Source organism: Sciurus vulgaris, assembly GCF_902686455.1.
Source record: "Sciurus vulgaris genome assembly, chromosome: 7".
NCBI lineage: Eukaryota > Metazoa > Chordata > Mammalia > Rodentia > Sciuridae > Sciurus > Sciurus vulgaris.
Window position 1 is genome coordinate 37,944,136 of NC_136467.1, and position 19,921 is coordinate 37,964,056.

Sequence of the window (19,921 nt, forward strand, 5' to 3'; positions counted from 1 at the left end):
CACCAGAAAACTTCTAGAACTAATAAATGAATTTAGCAAAGTAGCAGTGTATAAAATCAATACACATAAACCTAATGCATTTATATTCATAAGTGATGAATCCTCTAAAAGGGAAATTAGAAAAACTACTCCATTTACAATAGCCTCAAAAAAATAAATCTAACAAGAGGTGAAAGTCCTCTACAATGAAAACTACAGAACACTAAAGAAAGAAATTAAAGAAAACCTTAGAAGATGGAACGATCTCCCATGTTCTTGGATAGGCAGAACTAATATTGTCAAATAGCCGTACTACCAAAAGTGGTATACAGATTCAATGCAATTCCAATTAAAATCCCAATGACATTTCTCATAGAAATAGAGAAAACAATCATGAAATTCATCTAGAAGAACAAAAGACCCAGAATAGCCAAAGCAATCCTGGGCAGGAAGAGTGATGCAGAAGGTATCACAATATCGGACCTTAAACTCTTCTATAGAGCAATAGTAACAAAACAGCATGGTATTGGCACCAAAATAGACAGGTAGACCAATTGTACAGAATAGAAGATATAGAGATAAACTAACAAAAATAAATTTACCTCATACTGGACAAAGGAGCTAAAAACATACAATGGCAAAAAGATAGCCTGTTCAACAAATGGTGCTGGGAAAATTGGAAATCCATATGCAGTAAAGAGAAACTAAACCTCTATCTCTCACCCTGCACAAAACTCAACTCAAAATGGATCAGGGACTTAGGAATTATACCAGAGACCCTGTACTAAATAGAAAAAAAGTAGGCCCAAATCTTCATCATTTTGGTTTAGGACTAGACTTCCTTAACAAGACTCCTAAAGCTCAAGAAATGAAAGCAAGGATCAATAAATGGGATGGATTCAAACTAAAATGTTTTTTTCTCAGCAAAGAATACAATCAATAATGTGAAAAGAGAGCCTACAGAGTGGGAGAAAATCTCTTCCACATGCACTTCAGATAGAGCACTAACCTCCAAAATTTATAAAGAACTTACTAAATGTTACATCAAAAATACAAAAAACCCAATCAATAAATGAGCTAAGGAACTGGACACTTTACAGAAGACAATATATAGGCAATTAACATTATGAAAAAGTGTTCAACATCTCTAGTAATTAGAGAAATTCAAATTAAAATCACCCTGAGATTTCATCTTACTCCAATTAGAATGATTATTATCAAGAACACAGCATTAATAGGTGTTGGCATAGATGTGGGGAAAAAGGCATGCTTGTACATTGCTGGTGGAGTTGTAAATTGGTGCAGCCACTCTGGAAAGCAGTATGGAAATTCCTCAGAAAACTTGGAATGGACCCACCCAGTTATCCCAGTTCTCTGGTTTATAACCAAAGGACTTAAAATTAGCATACTACAGTAACTCAGCCACATCAATGTTTTTAGCTGCTCAATTCACAACAGCTAGATTGTGGAACCAACCTAGAATCTCTTCAATAGATGAATGGATAAAGAAACTGTGGTATATATACACAAGAGAATATTATTCAGCCATAAAGAAGAATAAAATTATGGCATTTGCAGGTAAATGGATGGAATTGGAGGATATCATGCTAAGTGAAATAAGCCAGTCCCAAAAAACCAAAGGCCAAATGTTTTCTCTGATAAGTGGATAATGATATATAATGGAGGAGGGGAGTGGGAGTGAGAGAAGAATGGAGAAACTTTAATTATGTAGAGGGAAATGGGAGCAGGGAGGGGGTGGGAGTATGAAAGACGGTGGAATGAGACAGATATCATTACCTTATATACATGTATGATTACATATATGGTGTGAATCTACATTGTGTACAACCATAGAAACAAAAAGTTGTACCCCATTTGTGTACAATGAATCAAAATGCAGTCTATGCAAATAAAAAATAAAAAAATAATTTAAAAAATGTGAAAAAAGATTTTTCAAAAATCGAATTTTGAATATTTTGCTGAGATCCAGTTATTTATTTTCCTGTTATTCATGATGTCTTCAAAACCTCTTTGCTTATTCGAGGCTCCAAAACAACCCTATTTTTTTTCTAGAGGCATCATGGTTTTATGATTCACATTTATGTCCCTGATCTACTTTGAAGTAAGTTTTTTATAAGGTACGTTACTAAGGTTTATTTGCTTGCTTATGGAGCCCAATCGTTTCAACACAATTTACTTAAAAAGTCATCCCTTCTCTATTAGGTTGCTTTTGCAACTTCTTTCAAAAATTTACTGGGCATGTTTGTGTAGATTTATTTCAAGATTCTTTATCCTCTTTTATTTATCTATGTGTCTGTTCCTCTAGTAGCACCACACTGTTTTGGTTAATATGGCTGTGTAGTAAGCCAGGAAGAATAATTTCTTCCAATTTATTCTTCCAGCCCCAAATAATTTTTAGCTCTTATAAAAGTATTTTCCCTTTCCTATAAATTTTACACGATGATTTACATCTAGAAAAATCTTGCTTAGATGTCAGTAGAAATTATGTTTAACTTTTAGTTAAATTAAGAAAACTTTGATATCATTACGATTATTAAATCACAATATGGCATATTGCTGTAAGTATATGTTTTGTTTGATTCTTTTATCATTTTGTGCTTTTCATATTTCAGATCCTTTACATATTTTCTTAGATTTAAACCTAATTATTTAAGTTTTTAAAAATTAATGTTTAGCACATTATAATTATACATAATAGTGGGATTCATTGTGACGTGTTCATACATGCACATCACATAATTATGTGCCAATTTTTTCCTCAGTATCTCCCTTTTCCTCCCCTCCTCCCTCTCCCTGGTCCTCTTCCTCTATTCCGTTGGTCTCCCTTCTATTTTGTTTCTGTCAGTTTCCCTTAGCAGTGATTAAAGACCTGACAAGAACAACTTAGAGTAGAAAAAGTTTATTTGGGGTCACAATTTCCAAGGTTTAGTTCATGGGCAGCTCACTCCATGGCTCCCATCCCACAGTGATGCAGAACATGGCGGAAGAGCATTGCAGAGGAAAGCAGCTCAAGACATAACAACCAAGAAGGAAAGAACACTCCTCCCACCAGGGACAAAATATCCCTCAAAGGCATGCCCCCAGTGATCTACTTCCTCCAGTCACACCCTTGTTCCTCCAATTGCCACCCAGTTAATCCACATCAGTAAATCAATCCTCTGATTATATTATAAATTTCATAATCCAATCATTTCACCTCTGGATAGTCTTTGTTTCATATATGATCTTTTGAGGGACACCTCACTTCTAAACCATGAGACCCCCTCTCTTCATTTTTTTTTTCTTTCTAGCTTCCACACGTGAAAGAAAGCATATGATTCTTCAGTTTCTGAGTTGGGTTTATTTCACTTAACATAATACTCACTAGTTTCATCCATTTTCCTTCAGATGACATAACTTTCTTCTTCTTTATAATAATACTCCATTGTGTATATATACTACATTTATTAATCCATTCATCTACTGATGGACATCTTGACTGGTTCTACAACTTGACTGTCGTGAATTTCACTGTTATAAACATAGATACGTTACTATTATTTGTATTTTTGATGATGCCATTCAAACTGAAGTGAGATCAAATCTAGTAGTTCTAGTTGCATTTTCCTGATTGCAAAACTGTTGAAAATATTTTCATGCATCTGTTGACCATCTGATTTCTTCTTTGACAAGTATTTGATTAGTTAATTTGCCCTTTTATTGATTGGATTATTATTTGGATTGTTCTTTTTATATTCTGATTCCTAATCCTCTGTCAGAAGGGTAGCTGGCAAAAATTTTTTCCCATTCTATAGGCTCTTGCTGCACTGTTAATTGCTTCCTTTGCTCTACAGAACGTTTCTTATTTGATGTCAAAACTCTTTGGTATTATTTCCCAAGCTGTAGGAATCTTGTTACAAAGTTGTTGCCTGCATGTAAGTGTTACCAGTGTTAACCCTGTTTTCTTCTAGCAGTTTCAGTATTTCTGGTCCAATTTCCCTGTCTTTGATCCACTTTGAGTGGACTTCTGTGCAGGGTGAGAGATAAAGATAGCTTCATTCTAATACAAATGGATATTCAGTTTCTCCAACACCATTATGTATGTAATAAGACTATCTTTCTGTAGTGTGTGCTTTTTGGTTCCTCTGTCAAAGACTTAATAATTGAATCTTTGGGGGTTTGTCTCTGTGTCTTTTATCCTATTTCATTGTTCTATGTGCTGTTTCTGTGCCAGTATCATGCTGTTTTTTGTAAATATACCTATGTAGAATAATTTAAAATTGGGCATATATGATGCCTCCAGCATTGCTCTTTTTTTTTTTTTTTTTTTTTTTCTTGGAATAGTTTTGGCTATTCTAGGTCTTATTTTTATATATAAATTTTAGGACTGATTTTCATAGTTTTGTAAATAATGCCATTGGTATTTTGATAAGAATTGTACTAAATCTGTAAAGAGCTTAACTATAATTTTATCTATATTATTTCTGACTGTCCAAGAACATGGGAGGTCATTCCATCTTCTACATCTTCTAGTGTCTTCTTCAATTTCTTTTTTTTTTTTTTTTTTCAGTGTTCTGTAATTTTCATTGTAGATTTCTTTCACCTCCTTGGTTATATTTATTCCTTGTTTTTGTGTTTGTTTGTTTGTTTGTTTTGTTTCTTGAGGGGCAGGCATGCTAGGGATATTGTGAATTGATTTGTTTCCCAAATAGCTTTTAGAGGATTCATTATTAGTGGGTAGAAAAGCTATTCATAGTTGTATGTTGCTACGTTGATATTTATATGTTGCTACTTTGCTAAATTTATTAGCTCTAGAAGGTCTTATAATGGAGCTTTTGGATCTAAGTATAGAATGATATCATCCGCAAAAAAGTAAAAATTTGCCTTCTTTCATAACTATTTTTAACCCTTTTATTTCTTCCTGCTGCCTAATTTCTATGGCTAGAATTTCAAGTACTTAAGTGAATAGGAGAAGGAGGTTCATGTATTTGTCTTATTCTTGATTTTAGAGGAAATGCTTTTTGTTTTCAGCATTCACAACAAAATTGTCTTTATATTCTATATGATATTGATCTTAGTTTCATCTATGCCTGGATTGTTCAATGTTTTTATCATGAATTGGTACTAAATTTTGTCAAAACTCTTTCTGCATTTATTAGAATGATTATGTGATTTTTTCCCTTTAATTAATGATTATTAATTATTTTCCCTTTATGTAGCAAATCACATCTTCTGTTTTATGTTTGTTGAACCAAACTTGCATCCCTGGAATTAAACTATCTTGATCATGATCTACAATCTTTCTTATATGTTTACGAATGTGATTTGCTTATATTTTATAAAAGAATTTTTCATCTATGTTCATCAAGGATATTTGTCTGGCAGTCTCCTTTCCTTAATGTGTCCTTATCTGGTTTAGGTATCAGGGTGATACTGCCCTCATAGAATGTATTTGACAGTGTCCCCTATTTCTATTTAATAATAATCTGAGTAATCTGAGGAGATTTAAGCTTAGTTCTTTAAAAGACCTGGTGGAATTCAGCAGAAAATTAATCTTTTCATTGACTGAAATCATTTGGAGAGGGAACTAAGACAAGAGATCTTAATAGAACCATTGCTAGAGTTGTGTTTACAAGATGGAAATGGTAGTAGGTAGTATTGAGAACAAGAGTACTAGGTTGACAGGAGTTAGGGTTACTGGAGTGTGATAAAGAATAGTGGGTGGTAAATATGAGAAGATCAGTTAGGTTCAATTTAATATGTATCTTCAAAGAAACACTAAGGGATTTTAATCAGGCCCTATAGCAATAGGGACTCAATGGTTCACAATATTTAAATATTTGATCCTTGCTTCCATAGCAGAATTTTTTTAAAGCCTTATGAATGTGCAAAAATATACATTAAACTGTACGTTTCAACTTAATCATCTGGGGCCAAACAGTGTATAAATAGTAAGAAAGAATTTATTTAAGGAAAATGAAATCTAGATATTTATAACATACATAGATATTGACTCCTAACTTTGACTTAGTGAAGAGTAGAAGAATTATGAAGTGAAAATTAAGAACTCAAGGTATTTAAGGAAATGAATGCCTAGGAGACACCGTAGAGGATGATGATAAAGAAAGGGTAAGCAAATGAATGAGAGATGAGAAGCAAGATCTCTGAGGTGGAAGGAAAACAATGAGAAGGGAACAATTTTTTCTGGAGAATAAACATTTGGGATAGTCTCACAAATATATATATATATATTTATATATATATATTTATATATGTTATATATAAATTATATACATTATACATTCAATATATATTACATTATATATTATATATATAATAGTTAAGTTTTTAAGTATATAGGTTAGAAATGGGCCTAACAAACCCAATTTTGTGTCCTCTCTTCTAGGTAGACTAGCTGATCCCACCCATAGGGCTGACTGTGGCCATGGCTCTGGGGATCCTCTGTGCATCTCTGTGGAGAGTTGGTAGGCTAGTGAGTTTAATATAACAAACCTGAAACTGATTTCTTTTTATAAAGGATCAATTCAACCCAGAATCTCAATTACAGAAACAAAAACCCAAGACACAATTTCTACTTTTCAAAAGACAATCGTTTGACTTAAGTCTTACATTTTAAAATGAATCTTTAGATAGATAATTTTTAAATTTGCTATTCAGTGTGTTCAACTATGAAAATGTCAATTGGAAGAGACTAGTAACTTTAAAACTTGCTCTAAATACATAGGACAACAGTAGAAATACATGTCATGTAATAAAACTTTGTTAACGAGAACAAATCTAGAATATTAGTATGTTCAAAACATATATCACATTCTCAAATTTAGAATAAAAACTTCTGGAGAAAAGCAAAGTATAACTAATTATAACATTACTTTTTTTTTTCATCTTTTTACCTTGTGCTTTGGAATTTAACTAGCTGTTTTTTAATGTCACCAATTAGCATTATTTGCAACTTAATATATCTACAACATGAATGCATTTTTATGAAAACAGATTTTTGGTAGCATATTAATGTTGCATGTGATCTTTAGAAAAATTCTGATAAAATTTCCAAAGTGCCCAAAAGTCCTGCTAAAATATTACCACATTTTTCAAAATCTGTGGTATTTACCATTACAATAGTCAGCATTTTCATTGATGTAACCAAAAGGTCTGACAAAAATAATTAAAGGAAGAAAAGTTTATTTGGGGTCTTGTGGTTTCAGAGGTCTCAGCCCATAAATGGCCGACTCCATTCCTTGGGGCCTGAGTGAGGCAGAACATCACAGTGGAAGAGTGTTGTGGAGGAAAATGACTCATGACATGGCACCAGGAAGCAGAGAGAGCACTCCACTCACCAGGGACAAAATATAAACCCCCAAATCACAGCCTTAGTGACCACCTCCTCTAATCACACCCTGTCTGCCTATGGTTACCACCCAGTTAATCCCTATCAGTGGATTAATGCATTGATTAGGTGAAAGTTCTCATAACCCAATCATTTCACCTCTAAACTTTCTTACATTGTCTTACACATAAGCTTTTGGGGAACACTTCATAACTAAACCATAACAACTGTTATGATAGATTTTTCTTTACCTCAAAAACAGATTATTGCCGGGCACTGTGGAACATGCCTGTAATCCCAGCTGCTGGGGAGGCTGAGGTAGGAGGATAGCAAATTCAAAACCAGCCTCAGCAAAAGTGAGGTGCTAAGCAACTCATTGGGACCCTGTCTTTAAATAAAATACAAAATAGGGCTGTTGCTCAATGGTCGAATGCCCCTGAGTTCAATCCCTGGTACCCTCCCACCCCAGTCAACAACAACAACAACAACAACAACAAAAATAGATTATTTTCAATATCAATAATACTAATAATACATTTTTTATTTTATAAATCTTAATTGTTATTTCTCTACAATGACATTCTTGCTGAGGTTGATTCTGGCATAACTGAGATATCATAAGATAATGCCATCTTCTACCACCATTCAAGAATCACATTTTTGTTATCATATTTCCAGCTTTCATTCATATTTAACTGAAACTACAAAAATGCTGAATAAATCTTGCTAGGTTTTTTTAAGCATTCTAGTTAATAATCATCAGATTTGACTAATTCCTTATATACTATGTAGATTGCACAATATATTCCTAAGAAGTGATTCCCAATATGAAATGTTTAATGTTAATAGTATTGCTATGAATAGATTGCCTCATGACATCACATCTCATCAGCATCCTTATTCCCAACACATTATTGAGGTAACCCTAATGCACTCTTCTAACACCAATAAATTACTCACAGAGAACAGCAAAGGCATGACTTAAGAGTATATAAGTGCTCTGGTACTTCATAATTTTAGGTCAGTGAGCAATTGCCTGTATAATAAACTTATAGAAAAGGTGTTGAATTTGGCAATCATTTATTTCAAATGTCTTAGTAACAAATTACATATGTATTGCCTGAAATGATCATTTGACAAACAGCATCAAATAATGATGTCCAAAGTAATGTGTCATGGATGAAAAAATGCCTGGCCAAAGATTAATTTCCCCTTTAGAGAACTTGTTCATTATATTGTGTTTGATTAGATCAAATGTTTCCACTCTCCCCATTTCTGACTTGTAAAATTTATGGAAAGTTAATTGCATGGCAAGAGAAAAACAGAGTACTGAAAGTCTGGTTCTGAATAATTCAAAATTTTGAAAAGTTCAAAAACAACCAAATAATTTTGCAGTCTATTCCTTTTCAATAGATTCAGAATTACTAGTAGTAAATATGACCAATTACCAATTTTAAGTTCTTCAAGAAGCTATTAGGCATTAAACTTTTTATACCTTATTTCTTAGAAACATAATTCTTCTTTCATTTAACTTGTTTTATTTGTAAATAGTTATTTTTTAGGAATAAAGATTGTTGCAACTGCCTAAATATTAATCTTTTCCTTCTTGGATAACATGTAGATTTTGGCAGATTTGAAAACCTGGGAAAGTACATATATAGGCTGCAGACCTCATCTCTTGAGATTGGAAGTTGCTTCACCTCAAGTAAGAATGGTCCCAAAGTGATTTTATTATAATGTAATAAGAATAGTTACACCTTCTGCCATCATTTATTTCCATTGAAGATTTTTTCAATTAGGTTATATACCAATATGTCAATTGATAAACATTATGATTAAAAACTGCCAAGAAATGTTTATCTATAAAGTTCAAAAATATTTTATAATAGGGGATAAAAATGTGAAGAAAAGTATAATAAAAGATAAAAGCAGTTAAACAAAATGTAACCAGAAGTACAAGAAGATTGTTTTTTTTAAAGTTTGGCACAAACTGGGATCTATAAACCAAGATGACACAATGACAAATGATAGCAGGGTATCTCTGCATCATTTTGATTAGAGACTACAGCTTGGTTAACACACATTTGGAAGGAAATCTCAAAGAATCATCTCTTTTATTACGGCAGACAACTAAGATAATGTCAAAATTGGAAGCAAAGACTCTGTATTAGGAATGGTGTCATATATCCAGAGTGGAGTCCCAGGTAGAAAGAAAGAATGGGTGACTGTTTTACAAAATAAATACAAACGCAGACATACGTGGTTGAGGATTTCTTATTAACTACCTGCTGCTATCTTTCCCACTGATTCTATTTCCACTTTAGACAAATAAATCAGCCAGGAGGCTTACATTGCCTTGTGTATTTTATCTCTTAGTGTCGCTTTAGTGGGTGATATTTATATTGCATGATGCAAGAGTTCACTCTCTTGGCATGTGTGTGAGATAATTAGGTGTAGCCATCATTACAGCTTACTGCTATGACTCAACTACTGAACCTATTTCCAAGGATTAAAAAGAAGGGTAGGAGGGCCATTAGCCAAGAAGAGATGGGATTGTCAACAGCACAGTTAGATCTTAGATCAAGTCACTAGAGTTGCAAAGTATTATCTATGAAATACTATTTTTTTAATTTTCAGATTTTTCCCAATCAACTGTGAAACTATACTGCTCTAAAGATAACATTTCTGATAACAACTCTCAAAGGCTAGTGAGATCAGTACTCTGCATTTGAAATGCTGTTCCTTATTAGGCCTCCTTTTAGGAAGCAATAATTTTAGCTGATCTTACTACCCTGGATTTTTCATTACCAACTATGGGTCAAAGAGGGAAACTCTATCAAGTCATTGCTAGAAACTTGGGGTCTGCAGAAACATTTAGAAAACAATTGATGAATCAGTATACACTTTGACAATTCAATTTTATGAATTGTATACATTTAAATTGACTGTTACTATTTTATTTCACACTGTTCTGTGTTTTAGTCATGAATGAGCAGGATATATCCCTTTGAGTTTCATGAAATTATGTTACATAGGATACCATGAAACAGGCATACAAGTTTAATAGCTATTTATTAATCTCATAGTGATTCTTCTGGTAGCTTCATGCAGTCTCCTTGTATCTTAAAATTTAAGTATTGATGAATTAAAAAACCAAGAATTATTACTTTAAAAGAATAATCATAATAACAAATTAGATTTATGCATGGACAAATTCCTAACAAATTAGCATCATTTTAAAACACCAAAAATGACGAGGCTACATGATTGTGATAATATTAATTTTTTAAAAGACATTGATTGTCAAAAATTAAGAGTGGTCCATTTTTGAGTCTTCAACCATTTGGGGAAGTTTTTAATCAGATATTTCTAAAAGTATATCAAAAAGCTCTAATAGTAGCTTCCTTGAAGTTTGTGTCTTCATTGCAATTTTCCATGCAGTCAAAGAAAATGAACCTGGGGAAAAAATGACAAAATTATTATAGTTAAATCCTGCAAACTTTTTTATACTCCCAGCTGTATATATGGACTCCCAGTGAAAGAACAGGCAACGAGGGTGAGGATGATAGTCCCTCAATGGTTCTGCCATATATCCAGAGTGATTATACCTAGAAAATGCAAAAGGTACCTATAGGGAATCACAAATTTCTTTTTGAAATATATGTTATGACATCTAAACTTTGATTTAATTAATTAATTCATTGGTTAGCTGTTTTATATAATCTTGATTTTTGTGAAGTATGCTTTTAAAATTCTTACCTGAAGTTTTATCCACTCTGCCAAGAGTATTTAGACCCAACAGGACTGTGTTCTGAAGAGCAGTGAAGTCGCTGATTAAAGGGGCTGTGTCAGTATTGACAAGGATTCGTGGTGGAAGGTGCTTCTGGGATTTATGTATTCTAATTAAGGTTGTTGGGATGCGGGATGCACCTATATACTCCACAGCAATAGCCCATTTTCTTGCAAATTCTGATTCCTTTTTAGAGTAGAAGTCATATCTAAAGAATGGGAAAAGTATTCAATTTTGGTAAATCATTTCAGGATTTCAATCTCCCTCTTTCACAAAATATGGTACCTTGTTGATAAATAAAATTCATACTTTACCTACTTAGAGGCTAGATTTTTAATGTGATAACTTTTGCCCATCTTTCAGGAAATGTGAAGAACCATAATTTAAAAATTCAGTCTAGGAAGGGTCAACCCATCTGCTGATATTTTAATATTTTTAATATTTTATTGTTAATATTTTAGTTTATATTTTATGCTTTGAATTAGGCATATTATACTTAAAATCCATAAAATAACTGAATGTAAGAATACATTTAAATAATATTCCTTGGCAATGTAGAGAAAAAAGAAAAGATCTAAGTAAAAATCGTTGCTGGATTCAGACATTTTTTGCAAAATTTGATTCCTGTTGTCAGGGAGTCCTGAAAACATTAAGCATTCTAGTGAAATAGAGGTCTAATTTTCTTGTGTAGCTTGCTAAACGACTTGAGTTACAAAAAAAATTCTACTGGAGGAAGTCCCTTAAAAACTGAACTATGTCATTTATTTGGGTGATAAATAACTACATTGGAAAGTAGTAAATGGTTTTATAACTATATCTCAGGGCTCCTGTCTCTATGAGCAGTATAAGCATGATAAAAAGTTTGCAGTTTTGCAAACTTTCTTGTTCTCCACAAAACACTTTACACTTCCCACTTGACTTACCAGGAACATTTTCTTTCAAGTCACATCACAGACATGACCTTCTTCAAGAAGTTTTCCACTCCACCTGAAGTAAAATCAACCCCTTCCCACTCTTCTGCATTCCCATGGCACTACTGGCTTATTTGAAGGTTTGTTATGACATCAGATTATATTCTAATTTCTAGAAGTTAGACAATCTAACTTTATTTTGACATTACACATGTGGATCCACCAGACCAAAGAAGCTTGACAGTGTTAAGTAAATCATAAAACAACCCAGTGGACACTTCCTGTCGCCTTAATCCCCAGGCTTGTAGGATCCTCCCTGCCTCCAGCATGGAATTGGTAGAGTGACCGAAATGAATCCTTGATGACAAGGATTGGAATTGATTTCAGTAACCTTAATACATCAGTTTTCTGTGAAGTAAAGATGAAAGTAAATATCAGTTCATAAGGATTTTGAGTAAAGACCTCTAAACCCTAGTAACAGTGTAGTGCACAAATTTCAAGGGAGACAGAGACATAGGAGAGGGGAAAAGAGATGAGAGAACAGGTTTAAAACACACAGGACACATAAGCAAAAATGAAATTCAGAAGAAAGCTTGAAAATGCTTCATTTGAATGATTTATCATCAGTCAGTTAAGATCATGAGTGAGATAGAATGTGTCCATAAAAAAATAAACTTTAAATGGTTCTCATAAATAGAAAACACAGATACCTATGAACCAACCAATCGTAGAATCTGGGACCACAGAATTTTATTAAATTTGTGTAGGTCACACAGTATTATATTTTCTCACTTAAATAAACTTTTCATAGTGTTTTTGCCTGAAGAAGTAACTAATAAGATTCTAAGGTTGTTTGCCAGCCAGCAGTAGGGTGAGAGGCAGGAACACTTCCAGACTGGGTCATCTGACTTGATTTGGACAATACTGTATTAACTGACTTGGTGAAGCATAAGCTTGAAATGGATTTTCACTCTTGATTTCTCTCTTGCAACTCTGTCACCACCATGGACAACACCCAGACCCACAGGATGAAGGAGACAAGTGCATCAGAGCTGAGCTTCCCCAGTCTCCCTTGCTGGGGCTGATCAGAGTCAGTCCACCTGAGAGTAAGGCCAGGAAGGACCAGCAGAGCCCCCTGCTGAACCCACACGTTTGGGAAGGAAACACTGTGGTATGCCACTGAGGTCAATGGTGTAGATTGTGCTGCTTTCTTTTGAACAAAGCTAATAAAATACTGGGTCACACAGCGAATATACTTCTTTGTAGAATTGATCTTTGAAATCCAGTTTGCAATCCCTGTGCATTACAGATGGCAGTGTGCAAGATGAGAAGATGGGCTGGCAAGTCAGGGAATTTGAATACCTGGCCTGCCATTCTGCTCTGATGTAAGATTTTAAGAACTTTAATGAACAACTCAGGCACAGATTCATTATCAAGAAAAGGAATGTTGAGTTTGAACCAATTTTTAAATAAATCTGGTCTGTTAGAAATATGATTTCTTTTCAAATATAATTCCATTGTACGAAGAGAAATAAAGACAAGGTATTTGAACATCTAAATCCATAAGGGAAAAGAAACAAAACTAAAAAGCAAAAAATCTGCAGTATCTTTGATTTTTCTTTTTGTGTGCATGTGTGTTTTCAGTGCTGGGGATCAATCTCAGGGCCTCACAATGCTAAGCAAGTGTTTTACCACTGAGCTAAAGCTCTGGCTCTCTGTGAATTTTAGATATTTAAAATATTAACGTTTCCTGTGTTCAAAGTTATATTTTTCTATTGATTTACTTTGTGAGACCAGAAATAATCTGAAAATGAAAAACATAGTCTATGTCATTAATTTACTATCAATCAAAAATACCAAGGTTGACCATTACCACTCAAGATCCTGTCTGCATCATTTTATCTGTGTTTCCCACCATTGAAGGAGCAACTGCATTCCAGCTGCTGTGATGGATGTAGCCCCAAATTAAAGTACAGACACCACAAGGGATTAAACTCCTTCCTAGACTGATTTAGTACCCAGTTGTTGAAGTTGTATCAACAGGAGGAGGAGAAAACACCCTGTGATCAGCTGATCAAGCATTTACTTTGGAAGAATAAAGAGTGGTATATGAAGGACTTACACATTACTGCCTGGATTTACTTATCTACCTGTTTAATACCAACGAACCCTCCTTACTTGGTTTCTGCTTTTTGCCACATTTAGATTTCCACCCTCTAGAGTGGTCCGTTCACTGTCAAACCCAAGTCATTATTACACCTGCTTTCTGTGTCACACAGTATATGGAGAGATTGGTAATCTAGATACTTTGTGGCTAACCATGTTTTAGTTGATATTTTCTCCAGTAGATACCACTATACCATATATCTATAAACAAAGTATTAAAAATCATCTACATATTTCTATTCTATTTTGATTTGTACAGTTAGAAAAATTCATTGCATGTTATTTGTTTTATAATTCAGTACTTTTTCCTTATATTTTCTCCCCATCATAAAATACCTTCTAAACCAGATCATGATAAATTATTTACATCTCATCACTGTACTCCCCAATGATTAGACCTGTGATAAAATATTAAGATTTAAAAATCACTATCACTCTAGAAGAAAAAGAAATGGTATGAATAAGACAAAAATAATATAGTATATTAAAGAGAAATGACTTTGGATTCATTCTTACCTATCTTCAAAAGATTTGACAATGTTTTTCAAGGATGTGGTATGTGCAGCCCATAAGTATTTCAACAGATCCTCAAAGTTACTAGAAGGTAACTTCATATACTGAAGAAAAGAAACGTATTAGGATTTGAGTAACTCTAACAATTCCCCTCCCCGAAATTTAATTTTGTTCAGATATATAACAATATTCTACACAAAAGGAAAATTTGTTTTTAAGAATTAATATGTATAAGACCTTAGTCTATAACCCTTTGTAAAGGGCAAAAGAAAAATTTTTATATTAAGTAAAGCACATGCATCTAGAAGAAGTAAAATTTCTATTATCTTCAGAGTCCATATTTTGTACTGACCAGGAATCTTTTTGTCACTTTTATTCCCACAAATATTAAATTACCATAAAATCTGAAGAGCAAGAAGAAAAAATTTTGTTGGAATGTTAAATTTAATTATACCTAAAGTAATGAATTAATCTAAACAACTGATAAATATATCTTTTCATCATAGATTTTATTCCATATCTATATTTGACCAATGTATTTTGTTTTGGTCATTGAATATTTAGTTCAGAACAACAGATAATCGTTTGCTTCTATCCACAGGTGATTATTTGTTAATTTAGTTGAAATAAGATTATTGATCCAAACACAATTCTATTATCACATTTCTTCTAAAATCTCACAATGAACCCGAAGTTCCAATTAAGTGTACTAACCTATTCACCTGTAGTAGAATAGCCTGTGTTGACAATTTGCACTGCAGTTTGTTTGAGGAAAGAAGAATGCATAGAATTTGTTAATGTTGCATTGGGCCAATAGTGTCGATGCTCTAGTAAAATATACATTAACAATGTATCTAGCATAACAATTGTACATTTTTATATTAAGAAAAATATTGTACAATGCACAAAAATCCTTAAAAAATGCTATGCAGCAAAATAAATTCTAAAGTATAAATTATAAAACTTGAAGAAGAAACCTGGTAAAAGTCAATCCACTTATTCATCATCTCAGAGAAGGATGAATGGCAGCCAGAAACATCATAACAAAACCTCGTCTGATCCTTGGGTGGTGGCGAAAGCCTGACTTGGTCTGATGATATCCCCAGAATGCCAGAATCAACCGCAGCAAGGAAAGGTATTACACTGAGAAAATAATTTAAATCTGTAAGAACAAAATATTTATTATTACCATAAGCAGTAACAAATGTTGAAGAGCACATTTTTAAGTAAGCCATACGTCATTAAGGAGAAATTCACAGATCCAGAAACGTTATAAAATTTTGGCACATGGAAAAAATATTGTACAAAATCCCTGTGGGAATCATATGATGAAGGAATCACAGATAACTTTGATGTTATCTTATAATAATGAATATATACTATTTAAAGTACTTGATTATATTTTAAAGAAAAAGGTAATTTTAATGGATTGGGCAATATTCGTTTTTTGAAGAACTAAAAGGGAAGAAAACTGTCACATTTTCCAGGGAAAAGTACAAAACCTCTCACTGAGGTACTGCTGTGTATGGTACTTTTTTTTTTTTTTTTTAAGAGATTTTATTAAGCAGACAAGCAGAGTGTCTGCCTGCAGAGTGAGAGAGAGAGAGAAAGAAAGAGATAGAGAGAGAGAGAGCAGAGCGTGAGAGAGCGCTGTATGGTATTTTTCTAAAACACTGTAACATGATTATATAGTTTTTTGATTAATATATCTTTTCTATTTAACATATCTAAGTTTAATTTGTAAGCATATAATCACTAGGTCCTTGATTTATCCTGTCTCTAAAGCAAATTTTCTTGTTAAGTTCTGGCAATAGATCATTAGATCAATAAATAATTAGATTGACAATTAAATAATACTCTTTAAAATGTCTCCCTACAGTTAACCTATTCCAGAAGATTTAGATACCTTAATTTACTTATATATTAGGTTCATACTCATTGTCTCTGGGTGGTGGCAAAATATTTTTTGCCATAGACAAGCATTCATGAATGCAGTCCTATGCCCCAGTATAACAGGATGATGAGCCAAACTACTAAATCAATCTGAGACTAATAAAGTTCAAATTCTAGATCTGTGGGTAGGACTGTTTGTGAGTTTGGGGGAATAAAGGCCCAGGGTAGTATGAGGAAAACACTTAGGGTTATATATCATGCGTATTACTCTGAGAAAGTGAAATTTAATGTGTTCTTGTTTTTAATTATTGGGAAATATTTCTAAAAAGTTGTTCTGTAATTTATTTTCATGACTTAAAAATGAAATTAAAGATACAGAAAATCATTTCTTGTTATTTAGCATTAAATGTACAACTGAAGCCCCTGATTAATGAATGATAAAATGGAGTGCAGTAGGTGTTATTCTCGGACGTGTTTATGAGTTTTAATACTTAACACATTTGATCTGAGCAGAATGAAAAGCAGTATTTTCTAATCTCACACTTCTCAGTCTTCCACTTTCCAATAGTCCCTGTCACTTTCAGACATGCCATCTAACTGTCATGGTCTCTTGGAGACCATGGCCTTTTGTAGTGCCCTGTTTCAGTTCTGTGAGAAGGTGAATATAGCCTCGAAAATCATGTGAACACTGTGGCTATTAAGTTCTATAAATTCTATAACATGACATAAAGGAACTAGGGACATGGCAAACTGATTCTGGTATAATGTTTATTCATTAATTTATTTGTGTTGCTGGTGATTGAACCCAGGAACTTACTCAAGCTAGGAAAGCACTCTACCACAGAGCTCCACCCTCAACCCTAGATTCATTTTTTTTTTTTTAAAGAACATTTTTAGTTGTGGTTGGACATAACAACTTTATTTATTTTTCTATGCGGTGCTGAGAACGGAACCTGGTGCCTCACACATGCTAGGCGAGTGCTCTACCACTGAGCCACAACCTTAGCCCTAGATTCATTTTTAAAAGGAACAGTGTTGGTTCTGGTTAGTCTCAGTCTCAAAGATTTTAGGTTGAATGTCTTCTTTTGGAAATTGGTAATATTTATCTTGTGCTCTAAGTGAACCTACCAGCCCACCAACTGTCCACAGAGACGCACAAATCATCAGGTTTGTGGCCGCAGTCTGTCCTTTGGCTGGGATCAGCTAATCTGCCTACAGGAGAGAAAATGTGTAGTAGTATTTATCATGCATAGTATGAAACAGTTATGATCATCATTTAATGAGATGTATTTATTTGCAGAAGCACAGACATTTATTTCTGAGTAACTTATATTTGTATTTCCATCACTCTTCATCTTTTATTCCCCATCTCTCAACCAATCGCTTTTCTTTTCAATAACCATATTATAGTTTTGGGCTTTTTAGTTATAGGTCTTAGATTTTTGGCTTTTGTAAGTATTCACATTTTTACATCCTTTTTCTACCTCCTGATCAAAATTATGGAAATAATTTTACATGGAGTAAAAGAGTTACCAAGGTTGCTGTGTGAAGTGAGAAGAACCGTCAATTGTGTTTCATCTGGTAACTCTATGTGTCATAAACATTTGAAAATAATATTTATCTCCTTAAAATGAAATTGCCATTTTCCCTACTTCTTTCTCTCCCTCCCTTTCCACCTCCCACCACCCCTCTCTCTCTCTCTCTCTCTCTCTCTCTCTCTCTCTCTCTCTCTCTCTCTCTCTCTCTCTCTCTCTCAATACTTTATTTATCATCTGTGTTGGGCAAAAATCATCATCACCACTTTCTCATGAGCTCTCTCTCTCTCTCTCTCTCTCTCTCTCTCTCTCTCTCTCTCTCTCTCTCAATACTTTATTTATCATCTGTGTTGGGCAAAAGTCATCATCACCACTTTCTCATGAGCTCTCTCTGTCATCAAGAAAAAAATATATTTTGACTCATGTGTAGTTAATAGCAAAATGTATCTTCTGTGTATGCATTGGAAGGTACCTTATTTTCAAGGAGAAGCAGGCATTTGCAAAAAAAAAAATCCCCATGAACAAGAAGCTGCTCATTTATATTTTCATATCCGTAATCAGGCCATCACAATTAAGATTCAAGAGAGTTTAAACCAGTGTGACATAACCTTCTGTTTGTAATGTACATCCCTTTTCTTTTCTATTAATCCCAATGTCTAGAAAGGAAGGTACCACCTAACAGGCATGCAGTAAATATTTATAAAATGTTCAATACATTAGTATGACATCTTTTGTGACTGGTCACTATGGCTTGTATCATTGAAATTTCTAATAGAAACAGACAACCCTTAAGAGATGTATAATCAGAAAAATGAGAGATTACACTCTATTTATATATGATCTATCAAAATGTATAAATGCATTCTACTGTTACGTACAACTAATTAGAACAAATAAAATTTTAAAAATGAAAAAAGAGAAGAATTTCTGGCGAAGGAGGAGTGAAAATGGTAGCTATGAGGGAAGAAGGAAAAAGAATCAACTTTCAAAATATGGCATATTCAGAGGCCTATTTTTCAAATTCTTCATGGTTGTATCAACAGATGGTGAGAATGAAAATAAGGATCTTCCTTACCTGAACTATATTGCCAGCCATGCTGCAGAGGTAATCCCCATAAAAGATTTTGTTCGTTTTCTGGTGCAAATTTAGCAAAATAAATGGCTGTTTTGTTCAGTAGGATTTTATACATCCCCATTTTTTCAGAGAACACCCAGGGATTAATAATGTACGTTCCATTTTCCACTGTGTAGCCACTGAAGTCACCAGGACTCTCCTTCCACAGAGGGGGACACAGGCCCGAGAGGTCAGAAGCTCTTGTGAAAGAAGCAGAAAGACAACCAACTAGTACACAGGCCCAGCAAGTAAGAAAAGCCATCGTGCCAAAGGTGGGGATTAAAGTTGTGTCAGGGTTTTTATTAGAGAATGGAGGAGGAAGTCATGGTAATTTCTTGCATCACATCTTACTACCATTTTGCTTTTTTTTTTTTTTTTAGATCAGATAGAGATAGATGTAGAGGAAATTGGTATACTAGTTAATGGTTGAACTAATTCAGTTTTGTCACCTTTTCAGTATTACCACATTGTGCCTGAAACTAAATGCAAGAGTAGGCTTCTTATAGTATATAAGATGAAACTATTGTTAATAAAATTTTCCAGAAGTTTTTCTAGTCTAGCTCATGATAACAAAGTATATCACCAATAGTATTCAAATGCTTCCCTCTCATGTACAATTTCACATATTTCATAGGAAATATTGCATAATTTAAACCAGTAATATTAGGATTG

At 33.5% G+C, this 19,921-nt stretch overlaps 1 protein-coding gene across 1 annotated transcript; it reads right to left on the reverse strand.

Moving 5' to 3' along the window:
* Positions 1-10,682: 10,682 nt before the first annotated feature.
* On the reverse strand, positions 10,683-19,511 carry LOC306665702 (protein LEG1 homolog; the record flags this gene model as incomplete). The annotated part of the gene is made up of 6 exons (XM_079147354.1): positions 10,683-10,783; positions 11,087-11,325; positions 14,711-14,811; positions 15,685-15,869; positions 17,729-17,812; positions 19,211-19,511. 6 exons carry the CDS (start codon positions 19,509-19,511, stop codon positions 10,683-10,685), a joined length of 1,011 nt encoding a protein of 336 aa, XP_079003480.1.
* Between the last annotated feature and the right edge of the window lie 410 nt (positions 19,512-19,921).